The following is a 19,802-nucleotide window of genomic DNA, read 5'->3' on the forward strand; positions in this document are numbered from 1 at the left end:
ATTGTGATATAACAAGTGTAAACAAATTGGCAAAGCATTTATATACCGTAGATCAAGTGTCTACAACCCCGGTCCTAGAGAGCTACTGGGTCTGCTGGTTTTTGTTTCAACTGAGTTTTCACTTTAGCCAATGATGATGTAAAGACACCTATAAAACCTGCAGGATAGGGGCTCTTCAGGACCAGGGTTGGAGACCCCTGCCGTAGATCCAGGTGATCTACCTCTTCATCATATAAATCATTCTAATGTTGTATTTGTTCGTGCTTTTTCGAATTAACCTAGAGAAGTTTTATTTTCCAACCAAGCAGATATTGGTGTGACGCTGGAACTATTTTTGTTAGTGAGGGAAGCAGAATGTCGTTTCACTTTGTTTTGACTTTATTTATTTTGGTCCTATATGCCAAATAATAATAAAAAAAGTGCTTTGAACATGAATTGCTTCTGAAGTGTCCTTTATCGGAACTCTGCATGGAAAATACGTCTTTACTGAAGAAGAGTTACCAACTTGTTAAGGTAATGTGTAAAAAATAAAAATAATAACAATAACTTGAAACCAACCATGCAGCTACTTCACAGTAACTTAAGACCCTGAATGCATCTCGGACAGGCAGCAAGTATAGCTACAAAGTTGTGCGCGGTGATGAATCTTTAATTTACAGTTTCATGACTATTAAACTAATATTTTTTTTGATTAAAAAAAAAACTTTCAAAATATGAGCTAAATCTGGAATGGTCTTAATAGGGGCATCATGTACCATTTAAGCCCATGTGTGTTGTATTTTTTTTTTTTTTAAAGGTTGCATTCCAGAATTTTCTTTTTAAAATATGAAAACATGATGTTTAGATGAATAATTTATTTCCCTTTACACACTGCATATTACTACATGTTGTTTTTTTGTTTGTTTTAATATAAAATACAAACAGATTTCATATACATGTACCACTATTCTTATGTTTAGTAAAACTTTAATATAAAGGAGTTATATTAAAGTTTTGATGATTCACTTTCTTTTTTAGCATTTTTTCTATTTCGTTATGATTTTGTTAATAGAATGTTCAAGCACCCTCCAATTCTGCTTTGCAAAAGATGAATGTTCTTTCAGCGTTTTCTATTTTGTCCTTTGAAGGCAGAACATACATGTTGCCAGGCTGCCTGTTCAGGTGGAATGCAATAATTCAGAGCTCTCCCAATATAATAAGCAGGAGGTTTGGTGAAAGACACTGCATAGTAGGTGGTGTTGTCTATGGTCAGGGATGACTCAAAATTGAAAAAAAAAGAAAATAAGATGTTGATAACTACACACTTTAACATGTTTATATAAAATACATTATACACACTATGTATTGCATTTGAAAATGTTTACTCTTGAGACTGGATTGTAAACACAGTATGTTACAGAGGCCGGTAAAGTACAGTATTATATTAAATTAGCTGCACCTTTGGGCATTATGAGTTTGAAAAAGCTCCCAGACAGGAAACCTAATCCTGTATGTTGTTTTATTCATGCAGCAACCTATTCAGTGTGGAAATACCCTCAACTTATTGCTTCCAACTTAATGATTTAAAAATGCAGGTTATGGCTAGTAGTGAAAGACTTGTTTTCACAGTCCAATTAACATTCTCTTCTGCCAAGCCATTATATATTTACAGGACAAAATGGTGAGAGAAAACTAGAGCAATGTCATGACGACTCCAATTCATTGTACGTGTCTGTGCTGACCTAATGACTTAAAAAATACAACATTTAAGAGAAATAGTTATCCCAAAAAGGGCACTAATATTCTGCTTCTACTACTATAGCCTATATTTTTTGAAGAAGGAAAAACAGATGAGCTGTTGAGTTTTTTTGATGCTGTTATAATCATCTTGCCAATCATTATGTGTGGTTTTCTGGCTCAGAAAGGCTCTTGAAACAATATTTGTAGGCCTATATATTTGAATACATATCTAATCTCCATTCAAAGAACTAGATAGTTTTTACCACTCTTAAATCAGTGTTAAGATCAACATTAACACTTGACTGCTGCAAGTCATTTGGGCTACATCAGTGCTGCTCTAAGTCACTTGGGCTGTATCAGTGTTTTAATAGAATAAGAACCAGCGCCAATTAGAATTGAAGAGCAGCCACTGAACTCGTAGACAATTGACCTTAACACAGACTGAACACAATATGTGAGTAATTGCTATAAGAACCACAAATATTTCACTGTCTTTTAGTAACAACCTTCAGAATTTAGGTAACAGGGGGGCTCCCGAGTGGCGCGTCATAAGAACATAAGAAAGTTTACAGACAAGAGGAGGCCATTCAGCCCATCTTGCTTGTTTGGTTGTTAGTAGCTTATTGATCCCAGAATCTCATCAAGCAGCTTCTTAAAGGATCCCAGGGTGTCAGCTTCAACAACATTACTGGTGAGTTGGTTCCAGACCCTCACAATTCTCTGTGTAAAAAAGTGCCTCCTATTTTCTGTTCTGAATGCCCTTTTATCTAATCTCCATTTGTAACCCCTGGTCCTTGTTTCTTTTTTCAGGTCAAAAAAGTCCCCTGGGTCGACATTGTCTATACCTTTTAGGATTTTGAATGATTGAATCCGATCGGCGCGTAGTCTTCTTTGTTCAAGACTGAATAGATTCAATTATTTTATCCGGCATCCGTTAAAGGCACTCCGCGTGGAGTGCAAGATGCGCTCTATAGTCTGGACGTCGCCGGTTCGAGTCCAGGCTATTCCACAGCCGATCGGCCAGGGTGTCCTCGGCTCACCACGCACCAGCGACCCCTGTAGTCTGGCCGGGCGCCTGCAGGCCTGCCTGTAAGCTGCCCGAGAGCAGTATTGTCCTCCGACGCTGTAGCTCTTGGGTGGCTGCGTGGTGAGTCCTCAGTGTGAAAAAAAGCGGTCGGCTGACAGCACACGCTTCAGAGGACAGCCCTCCCAAGTCAGCGCCAGGGTGGTAGCGGTGAGCTGAACCTAAAAATAACTGGCTATTCCAAATTGGGAGAAAATAATAAAAATAACTGGCAACGACTAAATTTAAAAATAATATATATTTTATATATATATATATATATATATATTTTATATATAAAAATAATAACTTAGGTTAACAGCAGGTGAATAATGATTGACGTCAAATTTTGATTTAAAGAAACTGAAATTGCTAGCAGTACAGAGTGGTAAAAGGGAGGTAATTCAGTGATGAAGGCTGTCTAAGAGCGGGGGGCAAAATACACATACTTTATCATTTTTTAAAAACTACGATGCCAAAAAAATAAGATTTCCTCCAGACAACAAAACATGACTGACGATATAGTTTTGTTTTTTTATTTTTATGGCAGAACTATTCTATTGTATTAATATTCTACAGAGCAGTAATATCTTGAAAATAAATTCCCCTTGATATTTGGTATATAGCTATTTCCCCTGAAATGATGAATTACAGCTTTAGAACTGTCAAAACAATAATTCCCACATATTAGTAATATCATATGTCTATGTCAGTCAGATATGTGTCGAGGCTTATATAGGGTGAAAGCAGGATAAGATTAGGATTTATTTCTGTCATATACAGGTAAGTTTCTTTAAACATTGATTGAAGTGTCACATGGAATGAAAATGTTCTTCAGATTTGAAGATTGAGCCATCCTGTGCTTTTTCTTTCATTGTTAGATTATCAAGCTTGCAGTCTATGGCATGCTTCCTCGTAATCTAAGCAGAAGAACCATGATGCAAAGGTTACATCTCTTCCCAGATGATGTAAGTGTATTCCTCACATTTCTCTCTTTTTTTTTTCTCTCTCTCATTGCAGTTTTATTTTTGCATTACTTTCTGTCCGTTGTGGATATTAACAAACTATATAAGCTAAATAAAAAGGCAGTCTGGAATTTTGTACAACATTAAAAGATATATCCATCCTACTAGGGTTTGTTCTCAGAGTTCTAAAGAGCAAAGTCAAAAATTGTATCCATAACTGCAAACACTAAATTCTGAAGTAAAGCTATAGGACACAAAGGCTTACATAAGTGTTATAGGGTAACGCTGGGTTCAACGGTAATTATTTCATTCTTTTTTAGAATTTCTAACATAAGTTTTTTATAGTAATACTGAAACCAGATTGCCCATGGCATCTTATTATTTCCTAATAATGTTAGTGGTATGACTTAAATGTATGTGTTTATCCTTAATGTTAATATTCTAGAATACAGCCATGTCTCCTTCGCCTCCCCATGTGAAAAGTTGTATCTGCTGTGAGGGTTTTTTAAAACTTGTTTTATTTATTTGTGTATTATGATTGATTGTAATATTTTCATTACAGTTCAATATGGATTCCAAGCATTCTGTTTTAAATATATATGTAATAACTTGATGTGATGTATGAAAGCTTATTAGTCATAAACTTCATCAGGTGAATGATATTAAGAATGTTTAGAAGGTTGAATATCGTCCAACCTTTTCATGATGCAAGCAATAGATTTATAGAAAAGATAAGTATTTTTATTATTTTATTTTTATGTTTAGGTCATACCTGAAGAAATTCTTAACAACTTAACAGAAGAACTTCCTCAGCCCAGGAAGGTACCCAGAAGACTGAATGAGTACTCTCAGGAGGAGATTGAAGCCTTCCCCAGTCTATGGACTCCGTAAGTGTTGGATGACTTTACAGTTTACAGTGGGATTTATTACTGTGATTGAATTATTTTAACTTTGCAGTATATCACATTTGGTTCACTGCAGTAAAACTATACGCTTACTAATCAGGTTCAGTACTCTAGTTTTGGTTCTGTATTTACTCTTCTGCTTCAGTGACTTGCAATGATTTACAGTTTTAAATATATGATAAAAATAATATCTTTATTTTTAATAGCGCCTTTCATAGTGGACCACCATCACAAATCACTTTACAGAGGCAGACTGTGAACTGTGCATTCTATGCAGTCGCAGGACATTGATTTAACATCTCATCTGCAGGATGGAGCACAAGAAGGTTGTGACTCGCTCAAGGTCACACAGTGAGTCTATCAGTGGCAGGGTGGGATTTGAACCAGTGACCTTCTGGTTACAAGCCCTGGACTTTAACCACTGGACCACACTGACTCCTACAGTTTGGGATGTTACAACATGCCTAGTGCAGTTGGAGCAGGGGCCCATTTTTACTTTTTTTTTATAGCTTATTCTGCATTGCATGAAGCTTAGCTACATTTGTTATACTGAAGCAGGAAGGTAAAAACGGCTGGTTTCTATAATGCGTTGAGCATGTATGAGACCTGAGGGCTTTCAAAGATGACTGCCAATTCCAATTCCAATTCCAATTCTCGTCAAAGCACAGTGATTTGGTTGCCAGGATCTATTTTGTCCTTAAACTGAATTGAATCAGGCTGTCTCTTGTTTGTTAATGTCTTAACACTCGGAGCTAGCACTACTGCTGTTACTGTTAAACATGAGTGATAACAGCGGAATACATTTTACAGGAAACAGTGTACCTGAAATGGCTATTTAAGCAACACAAATTTAAATGTGTTAAATCTATTTTTATAAACCATATTGGGCTGTGTACATCTTAGTATACCTACCACATAGTGTCTACAATGGAGAGAACACGCTGCCTGCCCATATGAAAGGCAATTGAAATTGAAATGTTGTTCAGGGGATTATCTTCTTTTTTTTTTTTTTATATATATATTATACTTACCTACTGTCCCATTCCTACAATATGAAAAAAAAAGATGAAGAACATTTCAATTTCAATAGCATTTAATACGGTCAGGGGGATGTTTGTTTAATATAGATCTTTTTTTTTTGCTTTAGTACTCTCTTTGTCAATCATCAAATTAATGCAAAAAATACAGTATGTTTGTTTATACAGAGCCCAAGACAGGGAGGGGATTATTAAACAAATCCTAAGCAGATATCATCTTGTTAATTAACAACAGTATTACAGCCCATTACATTCTTCAAAGCTCTCTGGCGCATTCTGCTGGTAAGTTAAAGTATTGGTTTTGTACTTCAAGCTGCATCCCACCATAACGGCGGTGTACCGTGACGTGCCTTGTGGTACTGCAAGTTTACCATGGTACCAGGAACATTTTCCATGGAACCCACTGTCATAACAGCTGTTTGTTTAAAAGTTTGTTTTGTCATTGTCTTTGTAGACTTGACAGGGGATATTAATTGTGGGTGGTTTGTTGGTCCTGTTGCTTTTAAGAACAGGTTACTGCTACTTATTAAGGGCTTAAAAAGAATGTTTCCTGTAAAGCTGCACAGTCATGTTTTTCGTCTGTGTAAGCGTAATGCTTTCTTGAGTAGTACATCACAAAACAGTCACCTGGCAGATTTATTAACCTTTATATAAAAGGTGGGGTCATCTTTCCATTGTTACTACCTGCATGAGCAAGGTATTGCCATATCTACTCCCAACCAGGTAGTACAAAAGAAAATAAAAGGATTACCTTTTTTCTCCACATCAATTTTTTAAAATAACGTGGCAAACTTCTGACACAATTTTGAAAACTGTATTTGGCATTGCACTTTTAAGATGTGCATGTGGAATCATTTTATTTGTTGTTTTTTAAATGTGGCTTTCCCTGCGGTTTAACGTGAAATCTTAGTTATTTTGTTGGAAGATGAGGCCAAACATTTTCTGTTTAAGGCAGTCACAGTGAACAGTTTTTTTCTACCAAGACTTTCTTGTAGAAAATTGCACGACATTATGTGCTTTCATATTTGTGCATATGCAGTTCAAGTTATTAGAATAGTTGGCTAGTGATACTGTGAAAATAGATGGGAGTTTGGTTCATGTGGGTGATTGGCGGTTCCAAATACTGATTCTAAATATCATTTCTAACTGTGATTGTCAAGACAAAATCTCATCAAAGGTCAATGGTAAGAATTATTTTTTTTATAATAACAGTTTTATTATCAAAATAAAACCCAGATAATATACAACATGTTAGATTTCAGATTGGACCACTTTTAACGTGTACAAATATGTATCCAGTGCTTGAATAAATGGCAGGTTTTCTTTTGTTTTTTTTTGACGTCCAAGGAAATGGGAAGCAGCTTTTCTCTTGCATTTGTTAAAAAGCAATTTCCTATAAGGATGTGCTGCATTTCATATTCTACTTTACTTCAATGTCAGTGGTAGAAAGCCCTTCTGAATTAAGTGTTTTAGTGGTTCTATTATATATATATATAATATATGGTTTCTTTTGACATTTTATTACTTGAGGATTTAAAGTTAAACAGTATTGTGTTACTGTTTTTTTTATTTTTTTTGAGGGGGGGTTTCCCCCCAATCATGACTGATGGGAACTTGAACCCCGACACAGCAACATACTTTAATATAAAATAAACCTTTTAATCTTCAAAAATCTATTTTGTTTAATTATTATCTTCCAATAGGTGTTCTGTTGAACTCTAGATAAGCTCACTGCCCATTCCAACAGGGTCATGGCAACTTTGTGGGCTTTATGCATCTGTAAAGGACATTTGCAATGCAGCGGTGTGGGCTACTCCCTTTACTACCCTTACTAGGTTCTACCACTGAATGTCATGGATTCTTGAAACCCTGGCTTTGGAACTAGAGTGTTAAGGGTGGCTTCCGAGTCGACCCTCACAACACAGGCATAGAGGTGAGTTTCTCCCTCAGTGTTTTAGCCCTAGCTACTTGTTACTGGTGTCCCGAATGGTAATGCACAAAGCAGCCTCGGCTTAGCCTTGTAGCATTCCCGGTCATGTGACAGTCTTGCCCTTGTGACGGCTTGGGTATACTGACCCATTCGGTAATGGTTACCTTTCGTACTTGAAAGGGAACATTACGTTATTATCATAACCCTGGTTCCCTGAAATAGAAATGTAACCATTAACCTTGAAGTTCACTGCGTCCATGATTGCAGCAGTCTTAAAGGAAAAATGATGACAACGTTGTGTGCAGTCCAGTGATGCCCACTGTTCACCACTCTGACAAGGGTAGTTTCTGTACTATGAGTAGATCTAAAGCCTGACTGAAACTTTTCAATGACTTTGCTGCTATCCCAAAATCTGTTGACTTGTTTGACTACTACCTTCTCATGAACCTTAGCTAAGAATAGCAAGTTATAAATTGATCTGAAATTACTGAAAACAGTACAATCAAAGTTGGATTGAGTAGAGGCTTAACCAAAGCAGTTTTGAAGACCACTGGACTATTCCAGTTGACAGGGATATATTTATTATAGAAAGAACATCGTTACACAAGTAACTGAATACATTTTTGAGGAGTGTAGTTGGAATTGGATATAAGGAACCGGTAGCAGATTTTCATCTGCATCACTAACGTATTCAAATCCTGTAGTGTAATCAAAGAATTATTCCATAACACAGCCAATCAGTCTAGTGGGCACATTCAAATAAGACCCATCCAGAGGAATTTGATCCCTTTTCATAGATCATTTTGTTTTGAAAATAGTTCAATTGTTCACATATAGTGGGAGAGGCTTCAGTATAATGTTATTAAAGATCGAATGAATGCAGCCATGTATGAAAACATTCTACAAAGTATAATGATACCATCTGATCATAGGCCAATTGTTAGACAGTTATATCTATAAGAAAAGGGCTTGTAACCAGGAGGTCCCCGGTTCAAATCCCACCTCAGCCACTGACTCATTGTGTGACCCTGAGCAAATCACTTAACCTCCTTGTGCTCCGTCTTTCGGGTGAGACGTAATTGTAAGTGACTCTGCAGCTGATGCATCGTTCACACACCCTAGTCTCTGTAAGTTGCCTTGGATAAAGGTTCTGCTAAATAAACAAATAATAATAATAATAATAATCTTGGAACACGACAATGACTAAAAGCATATGTCAAAGCCAACAAGATCAAAGTTCTGGAGTGGCCTTTGCTATCACCAGATCTAAATCCAAAAGAAATGTTTTGGACTGATCTGAAAAAAGCTGAAGCCAAGCATTGTGTATCCATTCTGTCTGAGCTGAATGGGCCCAGATTTTACCAACAAGATGTAATATAGTGGTTAAGTTTTATCATAAACATTTGAAAGACATAATAAAAGCTAAAGAAGAACGCACAAAATGCTAAAGCTGGGGTGCCAATACTTACATGAATGAATACTTTAAATGAAATAAGTTTGTTTGTTTTTTGATAAGGATTATTTGTTAAATTACTTAAACTGGTGTATTTTGCTTTTTGTTTTATTAAAGAGTGTGCGGTCCATTGTCGGACTGGGTCCGACATTGCAATTATTCCTCACAGGTCCTTTGTCGGACTGGGTCCGACATCATTATAGCAATGCAATAAACGGGTGTCTAGTCGTTTTTTCGCCGGAAAAAGCAGAGAAAACCATTCAATTGCCGAGTGGGAGCGACAGGAGCCGAGACAAGTCGAAAAAAAAAAGGCGTATCTCATGAATAGTCATACATGGTATCAGGTATCAGATAACTGGGCGTTCATAGTAAACAAGCTGGCTGAGTGCATCAGCGCACAGAGACTATCATGGACATTTGTAGAGCTTTTTTCAGATGTTATAGTAATAAAATAATGACTTGGATCGCATTATTGAGGAGTTTGGTGATAAAACGAGTGATCCGGAGATGATCGATCGGTATGTACGACTATTATTATTATTATTATTATTATTATTTATTTCTTACATAGGTGAACGCTATAGCAAACGAAAGGGTGGGGCGGGGCTGGAGATGCCTAGTGAGTGCTTTGTTGATATGCAGGGCCATTTAAACCCGTTTGACTGTGAAAAAAAATACTTTTAAACAGCGCGTATAAATTAATAAATTGACTGCAAAGGGTTAAAGTTTACTAAATACTTGTCCTTAATCTGTTACCTTGAATTATGGTATAATAAGCCTAGGGTGACGATACTTTTAGTCTGTGACTGTACTTTCTATCGTATTTATGGTATTTCTGCAGCCTTCTTAAAAGTATTTTGCTAAAACTGCTTTTGGAAAATGATTCGTGTGGATATGTGTAAGCAAGATAAACAAGATGTAACATGACAGTAAGTAAGGTCATTATATTTAGGTCCTTTACTGAAAACCTGACAGGTATTTAAAAAATGTATTACAGTATTTCTAGCATTTGGGGGAGGGAATCTATGTACTGTACATGCCCACAACTGTTTGGATATACCAGTATACTGCATGAGCATTAAATAACATTTTAAGTAACATCAACAGATATATTTTATTGTAAACTAAAGTAGGGTAATGTGGTGTATGTTTTGTTACACATCCCCTTAAGTCCCGATTTTTTTTTTTTTTCTGTATGGTGATAAAACTCATGAATTACATTGGTGTCCCCAGGGCATGAAGGATAAATAACACCAGATTAAACTGGAGCACAAATACATTTTTTTTATTAAAATATGTTTATAAAAAGTTTTTTACTGCAACACCTGAGATAAAGACATAGAGACAGGGGCCCTTTTCCCCCTTGCTCTTACCCATGTAATTACCGTAAAAATCGTTTTATAGGTCGCACCGATGTAAAAGTCGCTCCCCCCTTTTTAAGACTTCAAGTTTAGGAAAACAGTTTTTGTTTTAAAATAGCTTTTTTACAATAGATTTTTTCCTAACCTGACACTACTTGACAGCTAAGCTATTTCCCAGACACACACAATCCAATACAGGTCTCTACAATACCTTTGCTGATTCCGACCAGACAGCCTTCACCACAGCAGTCCTCACTACAGGGTTTCCCCTGCCCTTATGCAGGGCCCCATTAAAACAAATTGGAGCCAGGTGCTTTGCCTGACTCCTCCCCCTATTCAGCCACACCAGTCTCAAAAAGCATTGCAGTTACAACAAACTCAAACTTGATAAATTTACTCAGCTTTCTAACCAATAGCTGTTTGCTACGGATCCCAGGGGCGGGTTTGTCTGAATGTTGACAAATCAATGGATCGGGAGGTTGAGAATGACGAAATTCATAGAGCTTGACAGCAAGTGTTAACAGAGAAGCAGTATAGGTGTGACGTTTTAGTCTTAAATCGTCTGAACATTTACTTTTAACATTCAAAGTGACTTAGGGTACGGAGAGTAACAAATTATTAGGTCGGTGTGGCAGGGCGGAAGCCCTACACATGGGGAAACATGTAGTTTTATTGTATATTTTTGCATTATTTGTTGTAAATTGATTTAATTAATTGTTTAACTGCTGTGGCGCTCCGCCGTGGACGATTACCTGTCTGTGTGGAGCAGCAGCTGAAAGCAATGAGCTGTTCCAGCAGCCAGGTGGGCGTGTCTCGGCAGAGCGTTAGTATAAAAACATAGAGATCACTGTGATCGGGGCTGCTGCAAGGCCTGCCGTTTTCACGGCACCTTTGATTTATAGTTTGTTGTATTGTGTTTTTTATTTTTGAGTGTTTGTACAGTCGTGTATCGTCCTCTGTGCGCTACCATCGCTGGTAGCGTCACATGACATTATTGTTTACTTTTTGTTTATGTTTATTAATTAAATCCCGTGCGCCTGTGTCGGCGTATCAACGTCAATCTCTATCTCAGTCTCGTCTGTGTTCTCCTCGGCTACCTGAGGCAAGTTTACCAGGACTCTATCACAGTCGGCCAGCGTGTCCTTGGCTCACCGCGCACCAGCAGCCCCTGTAGACTGCAGAGTTGAAAGAAGTGGACGGCTGACACCACACACGTCTGAGGACTCGTGTGTCTGTCTTCATCTCTCCCGAGTCAGTCAGTGCGGGGGTGGCAGCGGTGAGCCGGGTTGAAATAAAAAATAATTGGGCTTACCCAATTGGGGAGAAAATGAGAAATAATTCTTGATTCCAAATTTAAAGTAAAATAGTAAAAAAAAAAAAAAAAACTAATTTCATACTTTGACAACATATCAATCAACATATTTTGTATGCTAATTATTGACACTTATCATGATTGAAAACTAACAGTAGATGATAATTATAGAAATAAATACATAATCATCAAGTGCTGAAAAACACATTGGAAATCAAAAAAGCAACAAAAATTCTTACAAAAATGAGTACAGCAACTATCTCAAAATGGCAGTGATACAACGAAACAAAAAAAGGAGAAACTACCAGAAAAATAGCAGAAGACTCAGTTTATCGAAAAGCACTGTGTGGGCTGTTATTGATAAACATAGGAGAACATGAACTACTGCAACTAGCTCCAGGTGTGGAAGAACCTCTCCTCGACCTCTCTGCTGCCTTTGACACAGTCGACCACTCTATTCTCATGTCTTCCCTCGCTGACCTGGGACTCTCCGGCACTGCTCTTGCCTGGTTCTCCTCCTCCCTCTCCAATCTTACATACCGGGTGTCCTGGCATGGCTCACCCTCTGCCTCTTGCTGTCTTTCTACAGGTGTCCCCCAAGGCTCAGTCCTGGGACCCCTCCTGTTTTCTCTTTACACTCGCTCCCCGAGTCCCCTCATCTCCTCCCATGGCTTCTCTTCGATCTTCTTCTCCTTTGCCTGCTCTGACTCCTACATCTCCTCCCGTATCTCTACCTGTCTCTCGGCCTGTCTCTCCTTCTGGATGCACTTGCATCATCTTAAAATCAAGTTCTCCAAATCAGACCTCCTTTTCTTCCCCCCTCTTCCTTTCCCACCGCTGATCTCTCGGTCTCTATTCCTCTTGAATCCACCACCCTCTCTCCCTCCTCAATAACCTTGGTGTCACCCTCAACCTCTCTCCTACTCAGTACATCTCTACTCTGGCACATGCCTGTCACTTTTTCCTCAGCAACCTATGCAGAATTAATCTCTTCCTCACGACTACTCCACACAGCTCCTAGTTCAGGCCTGGTACTGACCCGCCTTGACTACTGCAACTCCCTCCTGGCCGGCCTCCCAGCTTCCGCTATCTGTCAACTCCAGCTCATCCAAAACTGCTGCTGGCCTTGTCTTTTCCCTTCCTCGTTTCTCTCATTTTACTTTGCCTCTCTGTTCCCTCCACTGGCTCCCTATCACAGCTCACATCAAATTCAAAACTCCTGTACTTGCCTATTGCTTTCTTGACTTTTCTGCCCCCTCCTACCTCCAGACTATTATTTCTCCCTACACCCCCTCTCGCCCCCTCCGCTCCTCTGCTACTGGCAGATTAGCTATACCCCCCCTCCACTCCTTTTCCACCTTTGCCCCTCAGTGGTAGAATGACCAACTCACGGATACCTTAACAAGATGAATGTCCAGGGGCGAAAACCAAGATGCAAACCTTTGTTAAAAAACAGTACGCAAAAGAAAGCAATTGGAGTTTTCCATTGAATACTTGAAAAAGCTTGATTCCTTCAACCAAATTTTATGGTCAGACAAATCCAAAATATAACTTTTTTCACCAAGAAAGCAACAATATGTTTAGAGGAAGGGAGGAGAAGAATTTAAAGAAAAGTTTGTCATGGTGGAGGTTGTGTGATGGTATGGGCTTGTTTTTCTTCCTCAGGCATGGCACCAATTCTAAGGGGAAAAAAACACAATCGGCAGTCGGCAGTTTTTGTTATTTTAGCCGATAATGTACACTGATATTCATTCTTGAGTTTCTTCCAGCTCAGAATTTAATGTTTAGTCAGGCACACATTATTATTATTATTATTATTATTATTATTATTCGTATTTTAGAGTACATGTAGTCTATACAGTTACCAGACTAACATTCACCCTAAGTAATGCTTTGTAGTTGGTTTCAGGCTGACAAAACTGTAATAAATATAAGGGTATTTATTATTCGTAAGAAAATAGTATTAACCAGGCAAATTATTGTTCAAATGCAGCATCAATGCACGGTTAGTTACAAAACTGCCTCTGCGATGTCTCTGCTCTGTCTCTCTCTCTTTGGCAGCTTGGCATCACCTCGGGTCCTCCTCCGTAGCTCACTTGATCAAATCCTTGAACGTAAACAGTTTCGCTGAAATGCATTTTTTTAAAACCAAGACTACAGCAGCAACAACGACAATCTCCCTAACTTTCAAGGACTTGTGGGTTTTCTAAACATTAAGTTATTTTTGTTTGTCTTGCTCTGTTTGTTTGTCTTAATCTGCATTGGTTGCGGGTGTATTAAGTGTTATTTTGAAGCTAGACTTGATTTACTGTGCCGTCTTGTTTAGTAACAAATTCAAGTTTGACTGAATTTTGTAACTGGATATTTTCATGACATCTTTTTGTTTTTGATTAAGTGAACAATTTAAATTGTGCCGCATTTTTAAGCAGTGTATGCTTAAAAGAAGAATTTAACGAACGTGTTTGTAGTTGACATTGCATAGGCTAATTTTTTAATTTTTTAATTATTTTTACAGTATAGGTCGAAGTTAATACGCAATGTTTGACAGCAACTGGCTATAAAAAATGTCACATTATATATTTTTTTCTACAGAAGTGTTTTTACTAGTACAAATGCAAAGTGTTATTTTCGTGTGACAAATGTATTGCTGTCAAGCACACAGTATAATACTACATTAGTCTTTGTAATCATTTTCTGAAGTAAATGTAAGACAAGTAAACAATACCTGTTCGTTTCTGTCATAAATACAACAAATAAATTATATCTGTTAATTGTTTAACATTTACAACTATAAAACAGTTTAAATATAGGCCCTATGTCTTGTTCTAGTAGTTTACCAGCACTTTCAATTTATTATTTGTATCCTATCGGTATCGGACGATATGGGTAGATAACCATCAGCTGTCAGTATTGGCCAAGAAAATCTTATCGGTGCACCCCTTGCCCAAATACTTTTGTAGTAAATTCTGTTGTTTGGGGATCTTTCCGTATTGTGGTGGGGCAAGTTTCCCAGACACCAAAAATAAGTCTACAAAACACAATCGATTTTACTGATTAGCAAGCTAAAGTAGTTGATCCCTCTTGGGGTTTAGCCCCATGACCTTTGTGGCTGAACATCTGACATGTTTCAATGATCGTCTTCTCTTTTAAGTAGGCCCCTGGCACTGCAAACAAGTAAATAGCATCCCGATAACATCAAGATTTATTCATCTTTGGAGAATTTGGAGATGTAATCTGTACCTGAATTCCATATGCTATTAATAATGGTCTGGTAGCAATATTTGCCTGCTTCAGCACATCTGAGCTCTATATGAAGACAATTAACCATTTACCCAAATTTCAATGAGTCTACAGAACAGATTTGAGTTTTTTTAGGTAAATATTTTTTTCTTATTTTAAGGATTTTTATTTTTATGATCCTTATTTCAGAATTTAACATAAAAAGCTAACCTGATTTAATTTGAGTTTTAATAGGCATTCATCCTTCTACCATAGATATACAAAATATCTTGGTGGTGTACTCATTTGCTGTATTTTGAGCATAAGATTAGTATTACATCCTTTATGGGATACATGGGTTGTGTGCTGTTGATACCGTGTGCAATGAGAGGTTTTGGACTTAAAGAATGCATCACGTTTCATGGTTGGGAGTACAGATCTATTATGCTAGTATCTGTAGTTTGTACAACAAGAGAGTTAATTTCCTGAGCAAGGTGGTGATTGTAAAACTGCTTACCAACAACCACAGGACTGGATGAAGATCAATAACATAACATGGCATGGTATTTGTCCTTGCAGGGAAGAAAAGTATTCTAGATAAGGATTAATATTGTATAATATACAATATTATACAATATTATGCTGTACTTTACAACAATTTGATGATTCTAAAATATTGCAATTTATAAAATTCTTAAATTGTGCGTAGCAGTAAAAATCCCTGTCATTAGCGCCTTAATATAAACATTATAGTAGTAAGTGTTAATTGGAAGGTATACAATTGCACACAATTACTGGACATCTATGGGAAATCTAAGTACTCCTAGAAAGGTGCACTACACCTAAATAGGTCAGGGGCAAGTAGAGTAGCTGTTAATATTAAAAATCATTTAGTAAATTATTTAAACTAGGAACTGGGGAGGGGAGATTGTTTACAGAGGTTTGCTATGAAACAAAACAGAAAAGAATCAAAGTTATAATATCTAGCCGGGTTTATTACCCACTGCTATTACCACTCCGCAGATTCAGGGGTGTATGTTCTAGTAAATTGTTACACATCCCTGTCACCTCTCTTAAACCACGTGCTGCTGAAAATACTATTTAACGTCTGGCTTTATTTAGTGTTAGATCTCTGTCAAATAAAGCGCCCCTGATCAGTGAATTTATCACAGATTATAACCTTGATATTTTATCTTTAACTGAAACTTGGCACGGAGTTCTTTGATCGAGGCTTCTCCTGTAAATTACTCTTTTCTTCTGAGTGTTCGTCTTACTGGTCGGGGAGGTGGACTTGCCATTTTCTTCCGCACTGAACTTAAAATCAAACAAGAAATCTTGAAGGGATATTCATCCATTGAATTTCTAATGCTAATTATTGATAACAAATGACCTGTTCTTATTACAATTGTATATTGTCCACCGACTTTACTGTATGCGCCACTAGGGAGCCACTAAAATATAGTAACTTCTGACCTTTCTATTTCTGATCGTCTTGCAATTCATTTTGAGATTAAACTACCTTTAATTTTTAAGAGCCAGGCTCGTATAATTAAATCTCAAGTAGTTAACTCATTAACAGCTACAAAGTTTTGTGAGGCTTTTAATTTGTTGCCAGTTGATCTTTATACTATTCTAACATGATTGAAGAAAAAATAAAAATAATCCTAGATTTCTTTTTGCATCTATAGATAAATTAGTAAATCCACCTTTTATATTACTTCTACCTCTAATATTAGTTAAATTTTTTTAAATTCTTTCAAAATAAAATTCTTGACATTAGAGAACATATCTTACAGACTCCTTCAAATATGGACCTTTCTTCCTACTTTGAATTAACTAGACCTGATAAAGTTATGATGGAGGCTTTCTCGTTGGTTACTTTGCAAGAGCTGACAGCGTTAGTTAGGCATATGAGACCAACCACTTGTGCCCTTGATCCTATTTCTACTAAACTATTAAAATATGTATTTAGTGTTGCTAATACAAGCATTTTAACAATTTATAAATGAATCACTTTCATCTGATATAGTTCCCTCTGCACCTAAGGTTGCAGTGGTTAAACCCCTGCTTAAAAAACGTAATTTGGATCCTACAGTTATTAACAGCTATAGGCCAATTTCCAATCTTCCATTTTTAACCAAGGTCTTGGAGGAAGTTGTTGCCAATCAATTACTCACACTTTTAGCTTGTAATGCTTTATTTGAGAAATTTCAGTCTGCATTTCGATCTGCACATAGCACTGAGACGGCTCTTGTTAGGGTAGTAAAGGATCTTTTCAATTTTAATTTTTCTTGATCTTAGTGCTGCCTTTGACACCGTGGACCATTCCATTCTATTAAATCGGCTCGGGAGTGTAGTGGGTTTGCTGCTTGCTTTGCAGACATAAATCCTTCTGTGTTGGATGTCCCAGAATTTTCTGATGTTGAATTCTGATAAAACTGAGGTCATGCTTGTGGGTTCACAGCACCAATTAAAAAATGTTGATTTATTTAAAATTGATCTTAGCAGCCTTTCCTCAGAACTAAAACTTGAAGCAAGAAATTTGGGGGCATTTTTTATCCTGTTCTATCATTTGAGTCCCATATTAGTACAATTACTAAAGCATCTTTTTATCATTTGAGAAATATTAGATCTATTATTTCGGTATCTGATGCCGAGAGGCTGATGCATGCCTTTGTTTCATCAAGAATCGACTATTTTAATGCACTTTTTTGAGGGATTCCAAAGTATTTGGTGTCTCGCGTGCAGCTTATTCAGAATGCTTCTGCAAGAATTATAACTAAAACCAGAAACGGTGAACATATCACTCCTGTCTTGGCCTCCATACACTAGCTCTGTGCAGTTCCGAATTGATTTTAAAATTGTTTTTAACTTATAAATCCCTTAATGGATTAGCACCCAGTTATTTACAAGAGCTGTCAATCCCATACATTCCTAAACGGAATCTTAGATCTCAGGATGCAGGGCTTTTGGTTATTCCAAGAGTAAATACAAATAGTATGGGAGGAAGGGACTTTTCTTATAAGGCTCTGCCTTTTTTGTCAGAGAAGCTAGGAGTCTTGTTGTTTTTAAGTCAAGATTGAAGACTTATTTGTATACCCAGGCCTTTTTATTGTAGTTTTTTTATTATTACAGTTTTTTTTATTTATATATATATATATATATATATATATATATATATATATATATATATATATATATATATATATATATATATATAATATACTTGATTGGAAATATATTTTCATTTAATATACTTTTATTTAAAATAGTCTTTTTATTATAATCTTTTTTATGCTATTTTAATGTTTTATTATGCTGTGTGTATTATGTTTTCTGTAAAGCACCTTGGGGTCTATGACGTAAGGTGCTATATAAATGAAATAAATAAATACAAATAAAATCCTGTATCCTGTCTGGAAATTGGAACATATTTTAATTATGGTCCCAATATTTTCAATATTATTGGAAACATAGTCCCCTGTTTTGAAACTGATTTCTTTGGGATTATTCCCTTAACAATGTCAAAAAAATAAACCCAGTAAGAAACGCAAAACACTTTTTGATGCTCTCCCAACATTTTTGCCTCATTGTGATACTGTGTATAAAAACACCCAGTCATCCAGTGTAGTCTGTGCTTGTGTGCGAGAAAGCATTGCAAGCAGGGGGAGTCTGCCTTGGCTGGAAGACACAGACAGGAATTTAATGAAGGTTGGGATGTGTGGAGAGTCTGTTGAGACTTGATTGAGCAAAGTGCAGTCCTATAGCAGCACACGCATTGTCACTGAACAATCTAATGCCAAACGGTTTGCTAATCCACACAATTGCTAGATCTACCAATAACAGAAACAAATGCTGATTTACCGTATTCCTTCGAATTTAAGACATGCTTTTTTAACCATTTTTTGCTTTTCAAAAATAGCCTGCGTCTTAAATTTGAGTACAGTATAGTGATGTGTGTATTAAAATCGTCAACAAAAGACGTGACTATCCGAGTACACAAACAGCACGTGACTGACTGCCGAGAAAAGATAAAAAAGGTGCCTGCCCGAATACACAAGTAGCAACGTGACACTGCTGAGAAAAAACAATACTAAGTGAAATGTTTACAATTTCAGCATTTCTAACAAACAGTACCAGCTTGGACAGATCGGAAATGCTGTCAGATCCACATATTTTTCGACATGCCAAGCTATGTTCAGTGCTGTTGTGGTTGCTGGGTTACGTGTTGTCTGATGCCATGGAGTGTTGTGTCGTGCTTGCTGTTGCCAGGATGTGTGATGCCGTGAGTGAGTGGTGGTATGTGTACAACAGAGACAGAAACAAGCTCTGTGGTTAATCTACAACACTGTTTTATGTCAGTTTTGAACACTACAACAGCGTAATTGATGTTGTCTCTTTGTAAATGCATATTTGAAGTGGGGCGTTTTCAGATATGGTGCTTGCCTAAGGGCTTTGACCCCACTACCTGTCCCATGGCAGTTATACTTATCAATAGGTCCTGCAATTTTTGCAGGACCTATTGATAAGTGTAATCCCCCTCTACATTTAAATGACCACCTATGAAGGACATTGTCCATCGTTGGAGGCTTAATGTGGTGATTGAAGCACTTATAGAGCCTCCCTTGCATTCAGCTGAGCTGAAATATTTATATTTAAATCCGCCTCCTTTATAGTCTGACAGGGAGCGGCAGCTCCATACACTTTGTCCGATGTGGGCCTTAGCATATGATGTGGACCAAACACAGACTTGGAGGCAGTCTGAACAATTTTTTGTCTGCTATGGGGCTAAGTCCTATGGTAAAGCCCTGTCTAAGCAGATGCTATCCAAATGGATC

At 37.1% G+C, this 19,802-nt stretch overlaps 1 protein-coding gene across 1 annotated transcript in view; it reads left to right on the forward strand.

Annotated features, from left to right (window-relative positions):
* Positions 1-19,802, forward strand: part of LOC117399818 (large ribosomal subunit protein uL13m-like) — a 37,329-nt gene that overhangs the window by 11,338 nt on the left and 6,189 nt on the right. Inside the window, exons 5-6 of the mRNA XM_033999203.3 lie at positions 3,664-3,750; positions 4,513-4,634. Of these exons, the coding sequence (XP_033855094.1) occupies positions 3,664-3,750; positions 4,513-4,634 (209 nt within the window). The remainder of the gene's footprint in view (positions 1-3,663; positions 3,751-4,512; positions 4,635-19,802) is intronic.

This window comes from Acipenser ruthenus, chromosome 4 (assembly GCF_902713425.1).
Source record: "Acipenser ruthenus chromosome 4, fAciRut3.2 maternal haplotype, whole genome shotgun sequence".
In the NCBI taxonomy this organism is placed as follows: Eukaryota; Metazoa; Chordata; class Actinopteri; order Acipenseriformes; family Acipenseridae; genus Acipenser; species Acipenser ruthenus.